Below are 26,708 nucleotides of genomic sequence, written 5' to 3' on the forward strand. Positions count from 1 at the left end.
TTTTTTTTCAGGAACCAGAAACATTCGGTGGTGAGAACGCAGACGATTCTTCAGTTTAAAGTGAAGCCCAAATCACTTCGGAGTTTGGGAACAGGGAAGAAAACGAAGGAGGTGTGGATGGAGAGGATCTTGTCTTAGTGTTACTTAAAAGAAACTTCCTAGAAAGCCCTCCCTTGGCGTTACTTAATAAACCTACTTTGGGAGCAGTTAGCCCTCCCAATCCCAAATAAAGAGCATGCCTGGCTCCGCCTAGTTAAGGTTTATTCTGGTCCTGCAAGCCGTGGCTTCAGACAGGGGTCCCTGGATTTCTGGACCGTCCTTTAGATCCCTTTAAAGGTGGGGATCGTGACGGAGGATGTGGGGGGGGGGGCGGGGAAGGCGGGAGGCGAAGGCTGGAGAGTCGTGGTTGACATAGTAACTCTTCAGCTGCTCACCCTGGCGGCTGCCACCGAGGCTCCGCCTGTGCCCTCTGCCTGGGAGCCCAGGCCGCCTGTTGGCACGGTCCAGATGCTCTCAGGTCAAGGTTCCCTTGGCGGTTGTCTCCCAAGTCCCTAAGAAGTGACTTCCACCCTGGCGGGCAGGGAAGCCACTGCCAGAGCCCAGTAAGCTTCGCTTCTGCATACGTTCCCTTATCTTCCTCTCCCGGGCTTCGCTTTGCTCTGGGCCAGTCCAGTAGGTGACGCGGCCCCTTCTCCCCAGGTCCTCATCTGCGGAGCAGGGTGCAGGCCGGCTGGGCGCTGTGCCATGAGCCAGAGCCCCGGGTTCGTGGCCCGGAGGGGCGGCTCTCCGCTGGCTGCCCCTGGAGCCGGAGCTCGGCGCAATGAGAGCCAAGACTATCTGCTGATGGACGAGCTGGGAGACGACAGCTGCCCGCAGCTCCCGCTGCCACCCTATGGCTACTACCCCAGCTTGTAAGTGCGGGCGCGGGCGGCATGGGCTGCAGGAGTGGGTACCTTGCGAGTGTCCCCTCCAGACATCCAGGGCGTGCGCGCGGGGCTGGGCTGGCTGCTGTGAGCACTCAAGGGGTGCACTTACCCTCAGAATGAGCCCGCGGGGTTCCCGCCCCACCCACTACGTGTGGTGGGATGCCGGGTCACCACAGGGGACCTGGTGGTTAGTCACCTTTGTTGGGTCATTTTTTACAGTCCCTGTCATCCTGTGGCACTGATCAACAGGCATGATCTGAACTCAGCTTTCAGTCTTTGTGGGAGTTAACTGAACTCTGGGTCTTTGAAGGCACTTTGGGGACAGGAACCCACTTAGTGCACTCTCCGGCTCTGCCTTAGTCCTCTGGTCTTGCATAAGGATTGCTGAGGGAGAAAGCAAGTACGGAGGTTCTGAGGCCAGACCTATCCATTATCCCCTGGACAGTCCCCTTCTCACCCTGGAGTTGAGATTAAGACCAGGAAGGAGACCTGTTCAGGTCTTCGTACCCGTGGCATGACATGGGTAAGCCTGTTAGGGGACAGAAAAATAGGGATGGCTCCTTCCTAGTGGCCTCTCAATAACCAGGAGCCCTTATTTAAAACAGCAGCAACCAACAACAAAACCTCCAGATTCCAGGTTGCTGACAGTGGTGATGGGAGGGACAGATAGCAGATAATAGAGTGGAGAAACACAGTCTCAGTTCCTCCCTTGCTCCCCTCTCCCCACCCCATGCTGTGACCACATGTGCAGCAGGCAGATAGTGTTTCCGGCTCTGTGGGCCTTTGCTTGATCTTGCTTGACTGATACCCAGGTTTCCTGGCCTGTCACAGCCATCCAAACTGTTTCCTAGGAAAGCCTTTCTCAGTTGGGCGACCCCTTCTAGTGGAGGGAGGGTTTTATCTCTTCCCAGAGCTGACAGACCCTTATGACAGATAGACTCCAGACTGGCTTTTGGGCAGTGACCAGGGCTGAAAGAGTCAAAGCTTTCTGTGGTTTACTTTCCTGGTGAGAACTGAGCCCCAGGAAATGGGGCATCTACATTTTTCTCCAGGATGAAAAAAAAGTTGGAAGTGGTTCCATTCATCTGAGCTGTGCAAGCCAAAAGCATCTATGAAAACCTCTTTTCATTTATGAAAAATTAAGATATAATTCAGACAACATGAAATTCATCTCTTTAGTTGTGCGGTACAACATTGCACATGTAATAGTCATCATGTTTTGCAGCCACTGTCAATAGCTAATTTCAGGACGGTTTTGTCAATGTTATATTTGCTGTCCAATTATAAGTCTCTCTCTCCTCTTCCCTCCCTCCCTCTGTGCAGGAGTGGTATATATCTGTGGGCTCGTGTGTGTGTGTGTGTGTGTGTGTGTGTGTGTGTGTGTGTGTGTGAGCTTGCCCACGATTGGTGTGTGGAGGCCAGAGATAGACATATGAAATTTTTCTCTACAGCTCTCCACATTACTTGTTTTGGGTACAGTGTCTCTCACTGACCCTGAAGCTCATCTTTTTCCTTAGACTGGCAGACATATGCCACTGAACCAAGATTTTACCTGGGTGCTGGGGATCTGAACTTGGGTCCTCATGCTTGTTCAGTAGGTGCTGTCTCCCAGCCCAGAAAAGTTCTGTTTTCTAGAGCAGATTTAGACTTCTCCCAGTTCCATAGGTATGTGACCACCCAGAAGCTTTGCTAAGACTCCAGTTCCCCAGGTATTAGGTGCACCTGGAAAGTCTGCATTTCTAAGTCTCCAGTGATGTTGTATTTGCTTGTTGACACAGTACACAGTAAAAGCAAGAAGATACATGGCAAGAAAATAATGATAGAAAAATGCTGGCATTCTGATGATAGCTGTTTGCAAATTTGCTTTGAAGTCGGGTAGGTGTTGCCCATCTGTGATCTCAGCTACTTCAAGGCTTCAAGTTTGAGGCCAGTCTGGGCCGCGTAGGGAGACCTTGTCTTTGAATTGAGTTTCACTAAGCTCTAATGCTATTTAGTAACATTACTTGTTGGCTAAATTAAGTGATTTGATAACTATCTGCATCTTCAAAAAATTAGATGGTATCATTAACTAAACATTTCTATTCTACAATCTCTATTCTAATTGATTTCTTTGTCTTAAAGAAAGTGATTTACTTTAAAAATCCGTGGTTATATTATCAGCAGTGAGATTAAATAAAGTAAGAATTCCAAGTTGTTTGAACACTTTTCATAATGTCTTCAAATGTGATTTACTGTCTAAATCATGAAGTTCTTTAAATTATTATTATATATAGTAATTGATATGTAATTATGTATTTAGAGAACTCTAGAAATATACTATTTAGAGCAAAAGCACCTTTCTCCTTCAGTACAGGAATTTCAGCTACTCCTGATGAGGACAGGTAAAAGCAGGACACAGAGGGCTTCAGTTCATGATGGGTGGTACTTGTTGAGTCATGCTGAGAGTGAACCACACACCAGTTAAAGATTTTCTTCTCCAAATCTATTGTTTCCCAAAGGGTTCAGGGCTATTTTTCATCCAACATGTTCTCTGACAAAGTTTTTAGATTTTGCAGTTGAATAAAAACGGTGCAGGAGGAGATGCCAGAAAGAACTGACTTCTCTTTGGCACACAGTCCAATGAGCACTCCACAGACTTTTCAACTGTGATGAGAGTGGTTTGTGTGTGTGTGTGTGCTTCTGAGTAGATCGTGTGCTGGTGTCATTGTGGCAATCACTGGTACACCTTAGGTGCAGAATGGCTATTTTTCTCAAATCACCAACATTCCCCTGTAAGATTCTGGAATTTTGTAAGTGGCCATTTCTGTGAGATAAATTCACCCACTCTCATTTGGAAATTCTCTTTCATGTTTATCTTCTTAAAAAGAATGTTTTTATATGTAGTTTCAGCGCTTTTACTACTGAAGATTGTGAGGAATTATCTTGTGGGAGATCAATTGTACATTCTCAGGCCTTGGTAAGTGTAAGTGTTAATATTTTAAAGATGGTATTTTTGAAAGAAAGATTCACAGTTTCCTCTTTTTCTAACTTTCAATTAGAAAGCAGATGCTACATTCTATTATGAATAATTTTGAATGATGAGTAACAAGAAAGTCCCACATCCTGCCAAGACCACAGGGGTTCCTTTATTTAAAGAAATGTCTCTAGTCTATGACCCTGAACATGAAGGAGAATCTCAGACATGTACACATATGTTAAGGGTTTCCAAAGCAGTGGAGATGAGTTGATTCAGTTCCATTGGCCATCGAGTCATAAACTATTGAACTGACATTTGTTGCTGCTCAGACTGTGAATAATGACGTGGCATGACAATCAAAGCTGCAGGCAACCCACTAGAGTAAGTCTAAAGCAACTACAGAACTTGTGGTGGCACAGATGTGCTGGCTCAGTGGGTAAGGGCACTGGCTGCCTGCTGAGTCTGATCCCCGGGATCCATGTTGTGGGAGGGGAGAAGTGACCCTAAAAGACACCCTCTGACTTTTCTGTATGTGTGCTGTGGAGTACATGAACCCCCAAGAAACAAATGTGAAAATACCCTGTGGTAGCCAGTGTGTCGTAGTGATGTATTTTCAAGTATCTGAAAACATTACTAATTTGATGCCTGGGAACAGCTCCATGGGAAGGTACTCACCAGCACACCCAAGGTCCAGGACTTGATCAGAAGCACCATGAATAAAAAAATTAATAAATTGCTTAAAAATTGTAAGTGATTGCTGTGTGTCAGGAACAAAGATGCTAGAGAGAATATAATGTGGGAAAGGTCTTAGTTGCAAATGAAGGAGAAAACTAGAATTGAGAAATACCTTGAAAGAAACCAGTACTCTCATAATACTGAAAAGTTAGGCTAAAAAATGATGCCCCCCAGCACAGAGTTGATTGCAAACACCAGGAAGAAGACAAGTCCCCTTAGGAATTTCAATTTAAGGGCCTACATGCCCAGTGAGCTCTTACTTTTTATATGCCTAGTTGATCTAGAGATCCTCAAGCCTGGGGCTCTTAGTATAGTAAAATGTTAAAGCATGAAGAGGAAGCATCCTGTCCATGTTGACTGCTTAGGAAATTCATCCAAGAGCAAGCCTGCTAAAAATAGGCTCACTACAGCCAGTGACCATGCACACAGGAAACAGTTAACTAGGAGAGATTGCACTAACAGCAGAATCCACTGCACAGCAAGCATGACTGCCCTGTGAGGTGTTTAGGAACTTAGGGTAACAGTGTAATTAGGGGGAAAGGTATAAAGCTGGTTTGTATAAAATGTCACAGTGTAAAAATGTAAAACCCTAAGGAAAGAAAAAGGCTCGGAAGAACAAGGGGACATCCACAAAAGAGCTATGGACAGAACATATGAGAAAGAAAACGCAGTTCCATTTTAACAAGTTTTTAAAATTACAATTATTAAGTTATTTTGTGTATGCATATGTTTGTGAGAATATACCCATAAAAGAAATAATAATGCAATTTTATTTTAAAAGTTAATCATGTGTGTGTGTGTGTGTGTGTGTGTGTGTGTGTGTGTGTATGTAAGTCAGAGGATAATTCGCTGGAGTCAGTTCTTGACCCCCATGTGGGTTCCAGGGGTTGGACTCAAATTCTCAGGCTTGCTAGCAGCTGCCTTAACCCACAAAACTACTTCACTGCCCTTCCTACCCCAAATAACGTAATATTGATGGAAAAATACAACACTAAGTTGTATAATGCAGATAATACAGATTGTCCATAGTATAACTGATGTTAATATTCAAAATTCAGACACAGAACAGGCTGATTTCTATGATTTTGAGGCTAGCCTGGTCTACAGAGTAAATTTCAGGACAGCCAGGAGAACACGAAGAAACTCTGACTTGAAAAAGAAAACAAAGCAAAAATTCAAGGACACAAATAAATAGACAAAACAGAGATTTACTTTTTAATGATTTGCTTTTATTTTATGTGCATTGGTGTTTTGCCTGCATGTATGTATGTGTGAGGGTGTTGGATCCCCTGAAACTGTAGTTACAGACATCAGTAGTAAGCCACTATGTCGGTGGTGGGAAGGGAACCAGGTCTTTGGGAAAAGCAGCCAGTGCTCCCAGCCACTGAGCTATCTCTCCAGCCTCCAAAATAGACTTTAATAAGAGTCATAGAACAAGAAGGTAGGTGTTCCAGAAGAAAATAACGAGAAAAAGGAAGCACCAATATTCGAATACATAATAGGTAATGATTTCCAGAAATGACAAATTCCTATGTTCATGAAGTACAATATTATCATGACACATAAAGCCAGACAAATACAACCTGTCATTTTAATTGCAAAATGCCCATGAAAGACAAAAGATTAAAATTAAAAGTTAATTAAAATACAAGAACTTGAAGTGAGTTTATATTTTAAAATATTTACAGTGGAAATTATCCCACAGTGTCTTCTGATCCATAGGTGATGTGTGTCTTGTGAGAGCCATATTGTTTTGTTCCCCCCCATAAAATACATCATATGCACCCCACTTGTGAAAACAACATTTCATACAGTCAGTGTTCAAGGCTGACAGAATCTATTTGAATGTAATTATGAATAAAATATTTTTAAAGGGTAACCTCATTGAGTCTCAACTTTAGGGAAAAATCCAAAGAGATTCTGTGTGTGTGTGTGTGTGTGTGTGTGTGTGTGTGTGTGTGTGTGTGTGTGTGTTGTATGTGTGGTAACTGCAGATTTGTGCCCCTATGGGTGCATATCCAGGGCAGAACAAGACTTTGATTATCTTTTTTGATGTTTTTTTTCTTACTGCCTTTCACAATGAGACAGGGCCCCTCACTGACACCTATGCTTATCTTTCAGTTAGCTGATTGGCTAATGAGCTCTTGGGATCAGCCTGTCTTCACCTCCTCATGCTGGGCTTACAGGGTCATGCAACCATACCTGATTTATTTATTTATTTATTGGCTTAGGTTCAGGGGATTTGAATTCAGAGCCTCACATTTGCAGAACAAACACTGTACTCACCAACTCCCAAAGAGATATTTAATTTCATTTTCTATTTCCCATTAGGGAAACAACAAAAAATAGATAGTGTTTGAATTCAGTGAGAATCCTAATATCTGTTATGGCCTTTGCCTTGACATCAGTACCATTAAAGACAAATCCTGAACTTTAGTTAAAGGAGGCAAATAGATAACCTATCCATGAGAAATATAAATTTTTTTTTATTTCTGAGACAATGTTTCACTGGGTCGTCCAGGCTAACTTTGAACTCATGATGTAGTATAGGTTGAAATCCTTGCTTCAATCTGCTGAGTGTTGAAATTATGGTTGTGTACCACCATACCTGGCTGAAAAATATAATTATTGAAAAAAGCCCAATGGAACAATTAAAAATGCATTTTTTTAGAATAATTGATAATACTTCAAATGCAGAGATATAAAAATATACTGATGAATATCAACAATTAATATTCACCATTAGTTAATGGTGGAAAGTATACATTCTGAAGCTGCATCGCAGGGGAAAGCAAGTGTGGAAATCACTGTTGGTTTTGGTTTCCTACTTCATTTAAAATCATCTTCCCCTCTTATCGCCCCCCACCCCCCCCCCCCCCACCCCCCACCCCCCACCATTAGCATAGGAGGGTCTCACTTTTGACCTCATGGAGAGCGCTTTGCATGACAGACACACCTGTTGTTTCAAAACTTGCCATAGCTTGAAATAATCAGTAACCACCAGGAAACACTGATGGTTGTGGAACATTGTGAGATGAATGGTCCTCAGATGTGCTTAAAGGTCCACACTCATTTTGTTTAGAGTGTTACTTACTTCTAAGGAAACAGTGCATCATTTTTCTCCACAGGGTTATCTTCCCTGAGTCATTAGAAGCAACTTTTCAGGGCAATTTGTCTTTTAGAAAGTAAAAATCATAAAAGGGGACATTTTGTTGATTTCACTCTTTTTTCTCTGTTTCATTAAAATGCTAGATATATTTGGATACAGTGAGTTAAGTTAGCATTTTTGATTGCTCTTTGTTCAGGAGTGTTCTGTTGGTTTCAGTGTAAGGGGTCATCTTCATCTGTGCACCATGTTTTATTTAAACTCTGGCAGTCAAATTTGCTATACTGCTCAAGACTCAAGCCATTGCATTTGGCTGAATAACATTCTTACACAAACAAGTGTTCCAGCTCTCCCATAACATATAGTTGTGGCATACCTGGCCTCAAATTCAGCTAACTGAGGTTCTAGGAAGAGGAGAAAAGATACCAAGAAGAATTATATACAATACAACATGTTCTTATTTCTACAAACAAGTAATCTAAAATATTTACATACATCTGGGGATCTAACATTTTTGGGATACCTACTCTGTAGTAAGTCTTTTTCTTGTACAAATGTAGTTGACTCTTGAAAGCAGTCACATGTCTATTTTTAATGTTTGTTTTACAAATAACGATGCTGAAATTTACAGATGTTAAGCCACTGGCATGAAGTTACAAAGTTGTTAAGTTTTCACATGGGTTCAACCCAGTACATCTCAAAAGCACATCTGGAACACATGTGCAGAAGGACTAGCAGGGTTCTCTACACTCTCAGCACTCCACATAATCATTCTTGTACCCATACAGAGGACTCAGCATAACATCATTCTTCCATTCTGCTTCTTCCTTCTTGCCACAGATACTTTAGAGAACCACAAGCTGGCTCTGCTATATTGAGCCAAGATTCCTGTGCTGTGCTTGTTATATCCAAGAAATACCCAGGTGAGAAGAGGAGACAGACAGGAGGAAAAATACCAGAAATCCATGTAGAATTGGGCATCTTTGACTCTGGCTTTCTCTTTCTATCAAGGTGTTCCTCATCTTTGAAGATCAGGGCCAACCTGCATACTCCCATCCTTTAATTGACTTCTGAATCTATTTAGTCAACTCTGTTGGCATGATATGATTACATTTAGTAAGGAGAATTTATTGTGGACTTTTCTATACTTAATAGATACTAAGTCATCCAAACTGAATAAAAGCTGTTAAGTGTGAGCATTGAAAATTCTTATTTTACTGATAAGAAAAAAACTTATAGATAAGAGGTCGATGGACATGCCCAGCATTACATAGCTTGCAGTTGATTGAATGGGACTAAAGGAAGGAACCAAAGACTCTTTCATCATTAATTCCATCAACAGTGAAATGAAGGTTTGAAACATGGCCAATCTTTTCACCAAGGAAGATCAGTATAACAAAATAAATGTTCTGTAGATAATTTGCAAATTTAACCAAGATCCACAAATTGATCACAACTTTTTAAAGATTATAGACATTATGTACAAATATACATATATAATCTTAATAAAAATTTCTCATCTGGTTTGACAATGTTTCCTCCAAGAGCCAAAGGCCACCTGACAAAATCACCAAACTAGTCATGAGAAGCCCTCTTTTGATATGGGGTTGTCCAAGAGACTCCCAAAACACACAGGTGTAGCTAGAGTTTTCCTGCCTGGCCCATAGTCAGGACAAATCTCTCTCACCCACCAAGACCCAACCAAGTAAACACATAGAAACTTATATTGCTTAAACTGCTTGGCCATTAGCTCAGGCCTACCATTGTCTAGCTCTTGGTCTTATATTTAGCCCATTTTTATTAACCTATACTTTGCCACGTGGCTCATGGCTTACCAGTACCTTACATCTTCCTTGTCATGGCAGCGGCTGGCAGTATCTCTCTACCCAGCCTTCCACTTCCCACAATTCTCCTCTTCCTTGTCCCACCTACCCTATCCTTCCTGCCTGGCTACTGGCCAATCAGCACTTTATTTATTTTAACCAATCAGAGCAACACATTTGACATACAGAACATCCCACAGCCCTCGATTGTCACCCCTACCTCCAGAGGTAGAAGATAAGTTCTTATTGCTGAAGACACATGTGCTTTAGACATAGGGCCCAGAGGCCCCTGAGCTGAAACTTTCCTGAATGCCTCTTCCCTAAGCACTAGCTCTCATGGTACCAGAAGGTGCCATGCAAGCTTTCAAAGGAGAGAGGCAACCAATATTCCTAACCAGATATAATGCCTATGAACCACAATGAATAGCACAACATGATAACCCTATCAGTGCCATAGTGGCATTCATACCTTAGAGATAACCAACAGCTCTTTAATTGGGCTTAAGACCTGCTCAGTAGTAGGGAAATCATGCCTTGTACTAGCCAATTACCCATTAGTGAAGTCATGGAGAACCTACAACCACCACTTTATTAAACTCTAATTATTTGTCCTTACCCCTTATCAAAGACATGTCTCGGGCTGGGGATTTAGCAAGCACAAGGCCCTGGGTTCAATCCTCAGCTCAAAAAAAAAAAAAAAAGACATGTCTCTTTGTAACATATGGAAACCGTGACAGAAAAATCACAACCAATAAAGGTGCAGAGTTGTGAAGCCCACTTCCAACGAGTACGTCTACAAAATACTCCCACATAGGGTTCAGAGATCATTGCACAAGAGGATCCGGGAGTTAGAATTTTGAATTAGTTACAATTGTGAGACTGGGAATCCTAGCGATGTCAAAAGCTACAGCCATGACGTCTTACCAACATGGCTGCCTAGCATGTATTGAATCAGTTCAACAGCAGTAGACATGCCAAAGTGGACTGGAAAGGTCACAAGGCCTCCACCCTACACAAAGAAGTACAGGCACATAAGGAATGCCGAAGAGTGGGGGAAATGGTCTCCCAGGGAAGAGCACCCCAAGTGGTTAAATAGTCAGCCCTGAAACTATACATATAAGTAACATTAAACAGACGGAGAAGATTATATTTAGGTATATACATAAAGACATGCAACAACAATTGGTGAAAAAATAGATTATGAGTCTGAAAAAGAGCAAGTAGGTGTACACAGGAGGGTTTGTGAGGGAGGAAAGGGAAGAGAAGAGTGATGTATTTATATTATAATTTTAAAAATAAAAAAGAAATTACAGACATAAAGTGCTCTTTTTCTAAAATGTGTATAAATTGCTTCTGTGCCAACATACAGTTATGTTAGAGAAACTGGCTTGATTGACCGTGTGAGGGGCTGGAGAGATGGCTCCACTGTTAGGAGCTCACTCTCCTTCTGAGAGGACCAGAGTTGAGTTCCCAGCCCCCATCCAGGGCAGCTGGAACTCAAGTCCTAAGGGTCTGTCACCTTCTTCTGACCTTCACTGGCACCCACACCCATACCCACACTGGCGCAAGCCTATCCCTAAAGTTAAAAATACAATAAATCTTTGAATAAAAAAAACCAGGGTGAAATTAGAGTTTATTGTAGGATTTGCAGTATTTATTTTGAAATTTTAATTTACTTTTTTCATATATTTTGGTCATATTTTTTCCTTTTTCCCAACTCCTGCCAGCTTCTCCTCACCCAGCTTCATGTCTTTACTTTTACTCTCAAAACAGCCAGAACTAATAACAAAACAAAATAAAAAAAATCAATAACACAAAAACAAAAACAGCTCAAAAACCAAAACTAGATTTGCCTTCCTTAACAAAACATTTGTACATTATTTACCCAGAGATATGTACTGCCTGAAATCAATTGAGTCAATGGCCATGTTAAGATTGATTGCCTATTCAGGGCACATTACACATCTCCATTCTGAATCTCTGATTTTACTGTGTGGAGCATCCTGTCCTGATCCTGCACTGGGAAAGGACTAGACTCCACAAGGAGCTTGCTAACAAAATGAACTTCCAAATTACCATAAGAATTGGAAATGAGGTGAGTTCTAAGGGTAGTTTGAAAATTCTTTCAGGGAATTAAAGTGCTGCAAATAAAACTCACCATGTTATTGCAATATTAGCATTCTTTTTTATATTTATATTTATTTATTAAAAAAAAGTCTTGCCTGGCGGTGGTGGTATCCGCCTTTAATCCCAGCACTCAGGAGGCAGGGCCAGGCAGATCTCCATGAGTTCGAGGCCAGCCTGGGCTACCAAGTGAGTTTCAGGAAAGGTGTAAAGCTACTCAGAGAAACCCTGCCTCTGAAAAAAAAAAATGTCTCTTTTTCATTTTATATACCAATCCCAGGTCCCCTCCTTCCCCTTCTCCTGTCCCCATCTCCTCCATTCTACTCCCCAAACACTCTTCCTCAGAGAGGGTAAGGCCTTCCTTAGGGAGTCAACAAAGTCTGGCATACTAAGTTGAGGCAGGACCAAGCCCCTCCATCCTATGACAAGGCTGGGCAAAGTATCCTACCCTGGGAATGTGTTCCAAAAAAGCCATTTCATGCACCCGGGATAAGTTCTGGTCCCACTGCCAGGGACTCCCCAAACAGATCTAGTCACGTAACTGTCACCCACATTCAGAGGATCTAGTTCAGTTCCATGCATGTTCCCTAGCTCAGTGATTCACAACCAAGCACTGGGCTGAGCTCCTAGATTTCAGTTGAAGAGAGGGAGGAGGGATCACAGGAGCAAGTGAAGTCAAGATCATGATGGGGAAAACCACAGAGACAGCTGACCCAATATTAGCATTCTTAAAACAGAATGGTCTTGTATAGTGCTGAGGGAATACCTTCTTCAGGACCTGTTGATTACTCTAAGATGAAACATTCACTAATTTATTTCAATAGTTGCTTAAACTCTTTAGATTCATCAGGCACTGACTTTGAAAGCCAGGACCACCACATTTCCTTAATTGCCAACAGCTATAATTTATAGCCTGCCCTTCTAATTTATGTATTTTCAAGAAACTGTTTTAGATTTTGTTTCATATCTGTTGAAATGGCTTTTATGCATAAATGTATATAGATACGGCTTATGTATAACTTAGAAACACATAAAAAAGAGCATATACATAAAATAACTTTTTTTTTTAATCTGATCACAAACACTTCGCTTTCAAGAAGTGACTCCCTTTAGTCCCATTTTAACTAAGAATCTTCAGTGCCCTTGTTTTCAATACAGTACTGCTCTAAATGGTGATCAGAACATTGGTGTAAAAGCAATTTTAAGATTTATTTATTTATCTTATTTGTTTATTTATTTATTTATTTGTGTGTGTGCGTGTGTGTGCGCGTGTGCGTGCGCACGCGCGCATGTGCACACATGTGTGCAGATGCCAGTGGAGAACATGAGAGGGTGTAGAATATCCCTGGAGCAAATAATGCAATTGAATGGTTCTGTGCAATTAAACTGACTTCATAATTATATGTTTCCAGAATAATGATGCTTAAGGAACCTGATTTACCGCTGTTCCTTATGGTCTTACTATAGTCCCTGACATACACACAAACACACATTTATTTATTTCTTATGCTTGAAAAGAATATTTCACACTATTTCTAGGATTTATTTTTGAACTACTGTCACCCACGCTGAACCTTTGGAGGCTATAATGTTCGTACATGTACTACTGATCAAAACTACGTCATGGCAACGATTGACAGCCAACAGAGCTATAGCTAGAAGGCTTACAATATAAGACGTCTGCAGTTTTAGGGATGTTAAACTAGGAGAAACAGGGATTCACCACTGGGAGATGCCAACTCTCCCAGCAGTCATCATTTACCCATAGTTCTTATTCCAGGGGTGAGACTCTGTGGAACTTTCCCCTCCACATTATGTGTCCACTGAAATTGCCACTGTTTTGATCTTGTTTATGCAGCCATTTCTAGGAGAGGCTGTTTCACAGCAGACTTCCTGGTATTAGGGTTCTCATAATCTTTCTGCCCTCTCTTTCTTGATGTTTCCTGAACCATAGATGCAGGAGGTATGACGCAGATGTATTCACTGGGGCTGGGCCAGGTTCATTAAGGACATTAAGGTCATTCTGGACCCCATGATGGTTTTCTGTAATGATCTTCATTTGCTGTAAAGAGATACTTCTTTGATGAGGGATGATAGCTGCATTTATCTGTAGGTATAAAGATAAGGTTTAGAATGTAATAAGGAATTATGATGACCTAGCAAAACAGTGATTCTTTCTAAGGTCCATGACTGCACTTACTCTGGGAAGCTGGCTAGGTTTCTAGTCCTAGGGATGACTTCCTTCTGTTGAGTGGGTCTTAAGACCAATTAGAGAGTTGTTGGTGGCCACCAACACATGAGTTCCACTTACTGCACCTTCATGAACATCTTGCCATACTGGTCATTGTGATTCATAGGTGTTGCAGCCGAATAGATCTTGCTTCCTTCCTTTAGCAGCTTGAACAGTACTTCCTAGTATTATGGAAACTAGACTGCAGTAAGGAGGCTTTGACATTAGATTTTGCTCAAATTATCCAAGCCTTGTAACCTATGTGCAGGATGTCTTCAGCAATAGGGCCTTACCCTCAACCTCTGGGGGTCAACCAAGGGCTACATCAATAGTCTATACTATTGCAAGTCACTTGAACTCCCCTGACCAATCATTGGACAGATTTCTCATGCCTGTTACTGAGGTTTTTGTTAGTCTGTGGTTCTTTTGGGGACCATTGCTATATGTGTGTGTAGATAAATATATATTTATATATAATTTCTACTAAATACAAAATACTATGATTCCTTGACACTTTATCAAATATTGGTATTTTTTGCCCCATCTCCTGCCTTCTCCTTGTTAATGTCTCTCCTGTCCAGTCAGAGAACCTCTGCACTTTCCATTTCCCACTTCACCTGTATCTTGCTCTTTTCCTGCCAGGATTCCCACCCACTCTGTTGTTGCTTTATACTTTCCTGGTTTCTGTGGTTAGTCCACGTTACACACACATATCTGAAGATTTGGAGCTAGGGACCACAGATGAGAGAGAACATGTGGCATTTTCTGTGTCTGGGTTACCTCACATGATATGATCTTCTCTAGGTCCATCCATTTATCTGCATATTCCATGATTTCACTTTTGTAAACAGCTGGATAACATTCCACTGTATATACATACTTCATTCTCACCTTCATTCATCTGGCATCTTTATTTGTTGTTTTTGGGCAGTGGCCAGCTCTGAAACTGTATATAACAAAACCGGCTTAGCAGGTTGGATTCATATATTTGTGCATTTACGTGTGTGTGCATGTAGCAGTCATGCTCTAGGAAAAGGAGGCTATCAGCCTGAGAACTGTGAGACATAGGAGAGGTGAGAGGGACATACCTAGAAAGGGCTGGGTGGAGGAAAGGGAAGGGAAACGATGTAATTTTATTTTAATTAAAACTGTATTTAAAAGAAAAAATATATATATATATATATATTGGAACTAATGAAATATGATGCCCAGTGTTCTGGAGCTGTCTGGAGGCATAGAAGGTCATAGGGGAACATTGTCTTTTAGAGTCTGTACCAAATTTAAGAGGCTTGCATTTTACATTTTCTAGCTGACCTTAAAATATTGTTGGTTCTTTGCCTTATTTACATTAACTTGTTTGAGCCTCCCAGGAAACCCAGTTATAAGCAGATGGTAAGTGGTAATATGATTATCATGTGTAAAGAGGAAAAGGAAATTCAGAATGGTCTGAGGCTCTTCTTTAGCTTGTCTTATTGCTTTTTACACAGAGTGTATTATTTCACACATAAAAAGCCTACATAAAATTTAAAAGTTAGAATTATTTTTAAATTAGATTTATTTGTTTTATTTCATGCATATGAATGTTTTACTTGCATGTATGTATGTATGTGTACCATATGTGTTCCTGGTGCCTGTGAAAGTCAGAAGATGGTGTTGGATCTCTTGGACCTGGTTTTATAGATTATTGTGAGCCACCATGTGGGTGCTGGAAATTGAACTCAGGTTCTCTGCAAGAGCATCAAACGCTCTTAACCAATTATTTCAACATGATTTACTATAATTCACAATGGCAACGGAAATAACAATAGCTAACAGCATTTCTTATGTGCCTGTTCCAGTTCTAAGCACTTTACATATATGAACTTATTCAATGCTCCCAGGACTTCTCAGAGGGATTTATCATCACCTACATTTTGAGATGAAGATCTGATGTGTGTGGGAATTAAGAAACTTGCTAAAGATTCCAAGTAGCAAGCTAATGCTGATCTCGGGCAGTGAGTCTCCACTGTTAAGACTGCATTGATCAAAACCTAATAAATTTGATCAATAAGAGTTTGCTTCACTGTTTAATGCTTGTTAGAAACATGTCTTTTGAAAAGATGGATGAGAAACTTTGGCTGCCTTCGCTAAAGGAGTCTTAGTTTGAGCTGTGAGACATTAGACAATGTTAGGGACAGGGAGCATAGCAAGTTTCATAAAAGTAACAGAGTGAGATTGTAAAGGGGAAGGTGGGAAGGAGAGCCAGTGTAACAATATAATGGATAAAATGTTAGGAAAGAAATTTTAGTAAAAAAAATGTGGAAATTGTACCTCTTTCACAGACTTTACAAGAGCCTGCACTCCAAGTAACCATTATCATGGGCAGGGCTTCTTAATGACATTCTTTAATTATCTGTTAGGAACTTACTGGAAACCCTGATAACCAGGTCCTTTTCTAGATCTCCTGAATCAAAGACTCCAGGAGATTTATGTGTCACCTGTTCCAGGGTGAATTCCTTGCAGTTCTGGAACAGCTGATTGTCTCATCATAGCCCCGTCCTCAATCCTGTCTTGTGGGTCTTTGCTGTTCCATCTACTGTTATTGACAGTTGCTAACACAACATGTAATAGTGTCCCCTGCAATGGTGGAAAAGGTCTGTATCTGCTCTGCCTAACATGGAAGTCCTCTGTGGTATGGAGGACTTGAAATATGATAGTAAAACCAAGAAACTCAAATTTTAGCTTTATTTAATCTTGAACAATTTACATTATGTTGTGTGGATGAGATTACCACAAGGGCCAGCATGATGATTAGTTTCTTGAGGGCCTGGCAGAGGAAACATGACTAAAGGAGGAAGCATTTTGTATACCCAAGCTCTTTAATATTCCAAAGCAACCCTATGAAGTAGGCTTTATTGTTTCTCCCCATGTTACAGATGAGAAAAAGAAAGTCTAAACTTTGGACATAACCCTTCAAAAGTCAGCATTGGGTTTATATGCCCAAGTAGTTTGATGCCAGGGTACAGATCCTCAATGCTCTCTCTGTGATCTTGGGTAAATAAGGTGAATTTTATATTACCTTCTAAACTCAGACCAAAGGGGTCAGAAACAAGGGTAAAGGCCATTTCTTTTCTTTTTTTTTTTTGTTTTCATTTATAATGGTATTCTAAAATTGGAAGTTTTACAGAAATGGACATTTTCATATGGCACAATAAATAAAAAAGTAAAGAGCAAAGAGAAAAAGATGACAGCATGGCTTGCAAAGGGATTTGCCCTGGGAAAATTCTGGCATGCAGGATGAGGTCATAGCTCTCTGGAAGAATGGAACTTCCCCAACTGAACACTAAGCATGTAGTTCTCATTTGGCTTCTTACAGTCGAGTTAAACTGGACTTCCTGTGGGTCCCCTCAGCCTGTGCACATTTCTCTCTGTAACTGCCATCTTTATTTATGTGTCCCCTCTCTCTTTCTTTTATTATTTTTTCAGGAGAATTAGAGGAAGAAGGCACATAAACACTAGGAACAGCCACGATCAAAGAGCTTGAGTTTTTACTATCTCAGGATACTCTTTAATCTTGAGTTTTCTTTGTTCATCCAGGCGACCACTCCATTCTTCTATGCTCTAGCCTTTAGGGAGTGTGTCTCAGGTGATATACTAATAAAAATTACGTAAACTTAAAATTTTAATTTTCAAATAAGTTTTTATAGATATTCCTTAATATATTTATATGCATGTATACATTAAATGCATATATTCATATATGTATATATATATGTAATGTAATGTGCATATATATACTTTCATATCTTTCTATTCATACATGATGCATGTCTTAAACAATGATGACATTCTTATTTATATTTTGTTTTTCCATTTAACATTATTATTATTATTATTATTATTATTATTATACATTTTAATGTATTTAAATTTAGCCTTAGGACTCTATGAAAGTGGCAGTCTTCTTGTATTAAGAGATGGAGAAATGGGGAATATATCTCTGTCTATCTACCTATCTACCTGTCTGTCTGTCTATATCTCCTAGCTCATACCATGCCTATTCATGGCAAAAAACTTTTTTCCCTTTAGATTTTGACCAGATCACATACATTATAAAAGGATTAAAAACAAGTTTCACTACTCTTGAATGTACTTCAGTGTGCATGGAAATTTCAAATAAAAGTGTTATATGCATGGCTTTTGTATAAATGAAAGGTTTGCAAGGAGTTCATGTGTAGAATTTGTAAGTGCTCATCTTAATCTAAACCAAAGACTGTTTTTCTCTATTCTCATGAATTTGGTCCTACACCTTTAGCCTATGGTACATTAGAAACAACAAGTGAGAAAGACAGCCCCTAAGACTTTGTAATTTTCATTGCTATCAATTTGACTAACAGGTTTATGTAAAAGATGAGCTACTCAAACAGGCTATATTGTAGGAGGGAATGTCCCATAACCACCAAACCCACTTAAAATATTGATGTTTTGTTGGCAGCTAGGTATCATGATTGACATTTATAAAGGTACCCTGTAGTCATCAAAACAAACTTGATCATTGTGAGCATGATGTATCAAAGGATACATTTAGAGAGGTTTTAAAATCTAATTCATTAAGTTAATTAAAAATGTTCATGCATTGAGATATGATAATAGGACATTCCTTTCTGTGGATTGACTCATGGGCAACAATCGAATCAATGAGATGCTCCCAGGGGAATAGTGTAGTCTACCGGCTCCTGCCGACTGACTGCTGCCAGTCTCCAGCATCAGCTCAATTCATTTTTCCAATCCTTGTGTGTTAACAACAAATGGCAGCTGCCCCTGCTGCTGCAGTTCTTCTCTTCCCTGAAACGGGCTGTGCTGCCTTGTTTCTATCAGGAAGCCCCTTAGAGAATTTTTTCTTCTGCTCTCTCTGAACTCCACATTGCTTCCTCTTAGAGCTCCCATTATGCTCTGGAGAGACTGACTGGGAATTACTAGACACCACAGTACAAGGACTCTATGTTTGAGGCACTTGGATATTGGGGGCACGCTCGAATGATATGATATATAAAATATGTCTGGTGAATGGGTGAATGGTTGGGCAAATCAGTCTTGCCAACTCAAATTCATATGCCAATAACAAAAACTAAGTAAAGAGGTCTGTTGCAAAAATGAGAGGGCAGGAGACTTGCTGACCGTGAAGCTGCCCTTCACGACAATGACAATGTCTATTTGGCTTTGATCAATAAATGCTATGGTGCACTAGAGACTTGTGTACCTAAACTCTATCATTGTTAAAAGAGAAGCCAGAAATCAGATTTCATATGGGGAATGTTCTGATTTGTCAAACACTGCATGATCCAAAAGAACAATAGACCAGATATAACTCCTAGCCTATAATTTTTAAAGGCCTAGAATGAGCAGTAGGTCAGTTTCCATGAGACTGTAATTCAAGGTTGAATAAATTCTGTTCTCTCAAAAGCTAACATAATGAAATCTGTGATTCCATCGATTGGAAGAGAAGCAAAGCCACATCATTCCCCATGTTCTACAGGTTACATTTTATTTCTAGCGCTGGGCAAACAACTGTTTATTTTTCACAAGTGAGCCATCACTTTAAAAATGATCTGTAAAAAAAAAAGACAGATTGAATTAATGTGGATAATTGTAAGTTAACAGAGAAGTAAATCTTAAAACATCACTTTGATAAAATCCTGTTCTTATTGCCAAGAAGCCCTCTCAGTTCCCTGGAAAAACATCTAAGCTATGTCCCCAGTAGTTCATAATTATTAAGGCTAAATGTCTGTGCTCATAACTTCATGGGAAACCATTCCAGGGATTTGCTGAGGTAGAGTGTGTTGAAGATTTACAAATGAAAATTTATTTATATAAAATTCTTAGTGCTTTATGTCCCCCCACTGCAGAATAAAAATGACTTACTCTCATAGAAATGTGGTACAGCCTGCTGTAAGCACAAATATTCCTTGATGTTTGTTTTATATTAAAAGTTTGCATCTAATTCCACAATGTTCCCATGTTAACTTCTCCCAGAGAGATGTAATCTGTTTATCTATAAGTTTGTGTGTCATTAGGCTGTGCCGCAAGCTCAGGGGTATTCATTCTAAAATAGGGAAAAACCTATGACTCACACTGATGACTGTGAACAGAAAATGTCAACTTAACTACTCTCCAAGCTCAGACCATAAACAAACACACAGCCCACAGGACCCTCCCCAGACAGGAAAAGGAAGTTATGGGAGCTAAGAGAAAGCCTTTAAAAGATATGGAATGGCAGAGAGGGCCAGTGCTTGGTGAAAGAGTAGGATGCCATGTCATGGAGTTGAAAAGGAAGATATTTTGGAACGGAAGAAATAATTCAGAGCCCCCATATGGTCCATGACCAGCTGACCCCAAGCCTAAAGCATCCTGCCTTTGAAGAACAGGGGAGAAAGGCTTATTTCACCAGAAGGGAGTTAGTACATAACTCACAATAAAGAGAATGAACTCCAAAACCTGCAGTTCCTCTGTTGTTGGCTGTTTCTGTGGCCTAGCACAGTGTGGGCTCAGAGACATGTGAACTGACCATAAGCAAGGTTACAATCTGACCCAGAAAGAACCCAAGCTATGGAGTGGGGCCATGATGCTTTTTCCAGACAGAGAAAAAGACAAGCCTAGGAAGGGCAAAAGGGAAGGAGTCAAAGGGTGATGCAGGGGTGCTTGGCTGGAGGACAGACCAGAGAAGGGTGGAGGGCCGATGAGGGTGGAGTCTGGTTCTGTAAGGCCCGTGGCTATCCACTTCAGCCAGGAGTTCAGAGGCCTCTCATTGCATTCTAGTGGATTTGCTGTTTTCCATGCTGTTCTTTGGTTTCCTTCTCTCTGCTTCATGTGAGGGTTCAGATTTCCCTCCACTCATTGCTTGCTTCTGCCCACCCCGACTCTACATGTGAGGGTTCAGATTTCCCTCCTCTCATTGCTTCCTTCTAGGCAGCCACCACCTAAAATAGGCCAGGGCTGGAAGGGGAGCACAGAGGTCCCTGATATGCCTCATTGTTGCCAGGGAAACCCATCCACCATATTCCCAGTCCTCCTGGGTTTTACCCAGATTCCTGCAGGTCTGGGAATGATAGAGAGTGAGGCACAGTCAGGCTATTGTTCCTCCTACAAGAGGCTCAGTTTCAGTGTTGCTCAGCTTTGGAATAACCACAAGAACCCAGCTAACCCAACAAGCACAACACCTATTCAAACGAAGGATTCATAAAGAGAGTATGTAAATACCAAACTTTAAGCGTTGGTTCCGCTTCATTGCAACTCCCCCTTTACTGAAAAGCAGAAGTGGAAAGAGGGAGCTTCCCCTTTCAGCTCTTCCTGGTGAAACCGCACAGGATGAAGCGCGCTGTCTCACACATCCTTTGCACTGAACTCTGGTCCGTCTGCCTGGAATGCTGATTTCTGCTTATTTATAGAATCAATTGCATTTGCTCCCCTCTAAATTCAGCGTAGACACCAGCATTTCCAATTCTTTATTCCACATACAGTACATATACACACTTTCCCAACATTGCCCTGTTAAGTTACAAGTACTTGCAACAGTATGTGGTTCAAGTCAGGCACTTAAAAACCACTTCTGCGCACTGTCTCCTGACTGCGGCATGGTGAGTCTCATGTGCATGCTTGTGGAGTGAAGGACTCCTGAGGGCCTCCAGTGCTAACCGTGGAGCCAACAGGGTAAACAGAGGCCATTTAGACAGGTGTGGAATACTGGGTAGTTCTTAGTGGTGTGGCATTGTGTATGCTGAGGCATCTGCAGGAGACTGGCTGAGGGCAAAAGTGTCCTGGAAACCTCTTTAAATTCCTTTTTATTTTCTCATAGTTTAAAATATCCATATAACAATATTAGTTATTTTCACCCCACATTCTGTCCTCTCACTCGCCTCCCGTCCGAGAACTCAACAAGCCCCTCCTATTTTCATGAGTTATTTTTGTGTATCACCCCGGAGTTTAATTGGCATTTCTTGTCTCAACATGAACAGAGGGTTATTTACTGGAACATGGGCAGCTCACCAGTGACTACACCACTGGAGAAAATGATATCTCTCCCCCAGCAGTCATTAATTGCTAATAGTTCTCAAGGCAGGGGGAGGGGAGCTTTCGGGCCCCTTACCATCCATGGTGAAATGTTGAGGTGCTTAATCTTGTTCAGCTACCTACCCACAGGAAGTTGTTAGAAGCATAGTTTAGGTGGATCCTAAAGTATTGTCCTGGAGGCTAATGTTCCAAGCATGAGGTAGTATGACTGTTTTAGGCTAACATTGGTGTTAAAAGAGGTGGATCTGACGGGTGGTCAACACAATAGGATCTAGTCGGCAGTTAAAAATTTGTATCCAGCCTGTGGTGGCATCTGTGTTTTTGTTCATCTAGCTTGAATTGGAATATTGGTAATGACAGAGGTTCAGGAGAATGACAAAGTCGAATATGGAAGAAACAAAACCAACATTTGAAACAAAAGCATTAGGCTCAGAATATAGGGCATACGTCATGTCCCTTGCAGGCTGGAGCTGCTTTGGCGACCCAGACCAGCTCAGGTCCAGCCTCCTGACTCAGCCACCGCAGAAGGGGGTGAACACTGTTTCCTTCCAGCTGCACTTTACCGCATTGCCCTATTTGACTCCCATTAGAATCTGCTTCTGGAATGTCTGCAAACCCAGACAAAAAGGGAGCTTCTCTTTTTACATGAGTAGAATAAAGACATTTTCCAGTATCTAATTAAGAAAACACAAATGATTCCTTGGTTCTGATATTTTCACTTTACATCTGCCATTTGAAACAGAAAAACCACTCTGAATAAATTCCAATGAGGTTCATTATTGCCCTTCATAAACACATCCTGTCACGTTCACATCTGTTATTCTCAGCCCTCCCCAGAACCCAGAATTAGACTGGATGCTGTGCACTGGGGTAAAATGTCTTCTCCATACCAGCAGAAAAGAACAATGCAGAAGTTCTGAACAAGATACACAGAGTTTGAGACATTTACTGTCTTCACAAAATACAGATTTTATAAAATCACACAATTTAACAGAGCTAGAACTTCGTTTTTTTTTAGAATTTCTTGTGGAGAATTAAATCATGTTTCTCTTTTCATCTGGGCAATGAATAAACAGATATAAAAATGAGAAGGAAATAAATTCCCAGAGCAAAATGTGTTTTCTGACTTGGTGGCTTTGTTTCTGTTCAGTGTTAAGAAGGTGTTGACGAGTCCTTAATTGTTTGGTACAAATATTTCCCAGAACATTTTTTTCTCTCTTGATATACAAACTACTGTGACAGAAGGTGATAGACATTTTGAGAGCCAACTCATTCTGACAGTTATGAAAGTTGGCCTCCTGTATCTGTGGTATGATTTTTTTCAAATATAGGTCAACATGTACTTCAAACATGGGTAATATTGTTTTCCTTTTATCCACTCTTTTTTCTGACTTATTTCTGATGCCTAGAAGTGACCCAAAACTTTGGCCTTATTAGTTTTGGTTTTGTTTGGTTAAAGAAAATCGTAACTTTCTGGGTCCTAAAAATAATGAATGGATATGGGTAAAGTCTGCAATGTTAGTGATGTCGATCATGATGAATGGCCTGGGATTTCCAATTGAATACCTACAAGATAACCTGTCACAGTTTCACAGATGCTGGGGAAAGACCCTAATTTACTTCTTGGTCTTAGGTAAACAGGTTTCTATTATAGTGATGGCAGCATCCAATGTGTTTTCAGTTTTGAATTGATACCCCATGCCCTGATTTCCTCAAGGAGACACAAAAGGATGAGATGCTTCCTGTTCCTCCAGAGAGGTGTGTGATAGAAAAGTTCTGTGATTAAACTTGCTTTGATGAGCAAGAATCTTGACAGGTCCTCTGCTCAGAGGAGGGGCATTCTATCTCATAAGACTGCTTGATAACCACCCTTGAAAACAAAGTTTGGGTAAAAGGTATAACACTGCCTCACAATAAAATGTTTAGAGACTCCAGACACATCTATAGATAACTGAATCCTTGGGGATCTCTTTGAGCTGCTCAATAGTAGGGTTGTTTTACTGGGAGAAAAAGCTGGGATTACTTGCATAATACCTGAAGAAGACTAAGCCAGCCAAAATTCTAGTAGATTGTCTCCAGGCCCCACTCAACCAAAGCTATAGGTGAAGGAGTGTGCTTCAAGGTATATTCCTGGTGTATTCCAGAAATGACAAGAAAACAAAGCAGGGTCTCTGGAGCATAGTAGAGGATGGTGAGAAGTGAATCATGTGTAATCAAGCTACAAACTACATATTTAGTTTTTCTCTTCATAAACTTGTAAAAGGGTTTTTATGTAAAATGATTAGAGATGGTCTATCTTTTACCAAGGCAAATTTATAGTCTCACTTTATATTTTAAGAAAAGTAGAGTTCTGAGTAGGGGATAAAGATAGACACTAGAGACCAGTTAGGGTACCTATTGCTGGAGAGCATAGCAGCGATAGTGGTAATATGAACCACTGTTTTATTTGATTGGATTTCAGGTATATGAAGGACCACTGGAAAGCTTATTGTATAGACATTAGCTGTAGGGGAAAACAGAGAGACCAAGACTACTCCAAAGCAGATGTGGTGACATCTGCTGAGTTAAAGCGAGCCAGAGAATAGGGGAGAATGGAATCTAAGTAGCACTTTGGACACTTAAATTGCAAATGCTTCTTAGATTTCCATATAGGCTCAGAGTAGAAGAGTCAGCAAGACCTGGTGATATGGAATTATTATTTGAAATCGAATATTAAATGAGTTTCAGAGGCATGAGTCAAAGTAGACTAGATAGGACATCAATCCTGGGACAACAATCAAAGCAGTAATGAATAAACTGGCCATTGAATTTGCAGTATGCACATCAATAATAGCTTTGATCAAGTGTTCAGTGGCATAAACATGTCTTTCTGATAAAAGACCTTGAAGAAAATTTGGGTGGAGAGAATGGAGGCAGTAGGACTGTTCAGCAGCTTTGAAGGATCTTGCTGTCTAGACTCTGCTCACCTCTTTCCTTCAATATAGCCTGTTAACCACATCGAGTACCTTCCAACAACACCAGTAGATAATGGTCAGACTGATGCCTTCTAATTGTTAGCATTGGTAGATACCAGTTAAGCCCAAAGTGTTGATTTGACAAAGAATTATAAAAAATGATTGCTTAAAATCAATGTATTAAGTTAGAACATAATTAAATCCATAAATTCAGATAGACCTATCACTGTTTTGCTGTAATGCATTTTCCTTGAGCTTTCTGTAGACTTCCTGTTGGTATACTTATTTTTTTTTAGTCTGTCTCTCACCAACCACAGTCAACTGCACCATCTTTGATTTACACAATCAATCTTCTGATTGTGTAAAAAATTTAATCTTTTGATTGTGTAATGAGAAATTAAATTATAGAATGAGAAATTAAAAACCCTCCCAAAGCAGCTCAAGTGCAGGAATTTTCTAGGTTTTGATTTTTTCCATCTTTTTACAAATCTATCCATCCTAATTAAATAAGTTATTTCTTTGTATACTCTTCCTTGTTATCTTCCCAAAATATACAGATGACTTCTCATACAATCAGTGACTCTCATTGTCTTTTTAAATCCCATTAATGAGTACACACTGCTGAGAGAGAAGGGCACAGCCACAGTAAAGTGCCAGGGAGTGTGTCCTATAAAAGGGACACAGGTTAGCTCAGAGTTGGGTCAGCAAGGTCACTTACGAGGACTTCTCATATTGATCCTTTGGGCTGGGCCTTTACATTGAAGAACTCAGCCACAGAAATGAAAACAATGATTTAAGTTCTACTGAAAATCGCTGGTTAATTTTCTATGTTTAGATCTTACAAATTTGAAAGAAAAGTGATGAATGCCTTAGAGTAACTATTAAAACTACATTTTTGGCCTCATTTTTTATTGTGAGACATCATACTCACACATGAGTAATAAGCTATCTGATAGAGGGATAATATCTAAAATATAAAGAACTCAGAAAACTAGATATCAAGGAAACAAATAATCCAATTAAAAATTAGGATATAGATAGAATTTTCAAAAGAGGAAATTCAAATGGCTGAGAAACAGTTAAAGAAATGTTCAACATCCTTAGCTGTCAGGGACATGCAAATCAAAACTACTTTGAGATTTTTATCTTATTCTTGTCAGAATGGCTAAGATCAATAAAACAAGTGACACTCATCAATTGATGTAGGGAGTGAAAACTTGTACAGCCACTATGGAAATCAGTGTGGTGGTTTCTCAGGAAGATGGGAGTAGATCTACTTCAAGACTCAGCTATACCACTCCTGGGCATATACTGAAAGGATGCTTCATCCTACCACAAAGACGTTTGCTCAACCATGATCATTGCTGCTGTAATAATAATAGCCAGAAATTGGAAACAACCGAGGAACATCTAGGTTGTGGTCCATTTACACAATGGAATATTCTGCATCTTTTAAAAATGAAATCATGAAATATACAGGTAAATGTATGGAACTAGAAAAAAATCATCATAAATCAGGTTTCCTGGACTCAGAAAGACAAATATGGTGTGTGTTCACTTATATGTGAATATTAGCTGTTCTGTCAATGAAAACCAAGCTACAATCCATGGAGTCACAGAAGTGAGGTCTAGAGTAAAGGATGAGGTGGGACAGATAGACCTAGGTAAGAAAGGGAAATAGAATAGATAGTTATGGATGGATTGCAGGCACTGGAATGGGGGATCAAGTCAGGAGGGGGAGGGGAAGAGGAAAGTAGGGCTAGGGAGAGACTACAAGGAGAGACAGACAAAATTAAGGTCCATTTTAG

At 40.4% G+C, this 26,708-nt stretch overlaps 1 protein-coding gene across 5 annotated transcripts in view; it reads left to right on the forward strand.

Moving 5' to 3' along the window:
- Positions 1-283: 283 nt before the first annotated feature.
- Positions 284-26,708, forward strand: part of Trpc6 (transient receptor potential cation channel subfamily C member 6) — a 117,850-nt gene continuing 91,425 nt past the window's right edge. For 2 of the 5 annotated variants that reach the window (XM_036194361.1, XM_036194363.1), the window contains exon 1: positions 432-911. In XM_036194361.1, coding sequence (XP_036050254.1) covers positions 745-911 — 167 coding nt within the window. In that variant the 5' untranslated portion in view covers positions 432-744. Of the gene's footprint in view, positions 337-431; positions 912-26,708 lie in introns of those variants that run through there. The other 3 variants (XM_036194359.1, XM_036194358.1, XM_036194362.1) reach the window with 3 other exon arrangements.

Source organism: Onychomys torridus, chromosome 7 (assembly GCF_903995425.1).
Source record: "Onychomys torridus chromosome 7, mOncTor1.1, whole genome shotgun sequence".
In the NCBI taxonomy this organism is placed as follows: domain Eukaryota; kingdom Metazoa; phylum Chordata; class Mammalia; order Rodentia; family Cricetidae; genus Onychomys; species Onychomys torridus.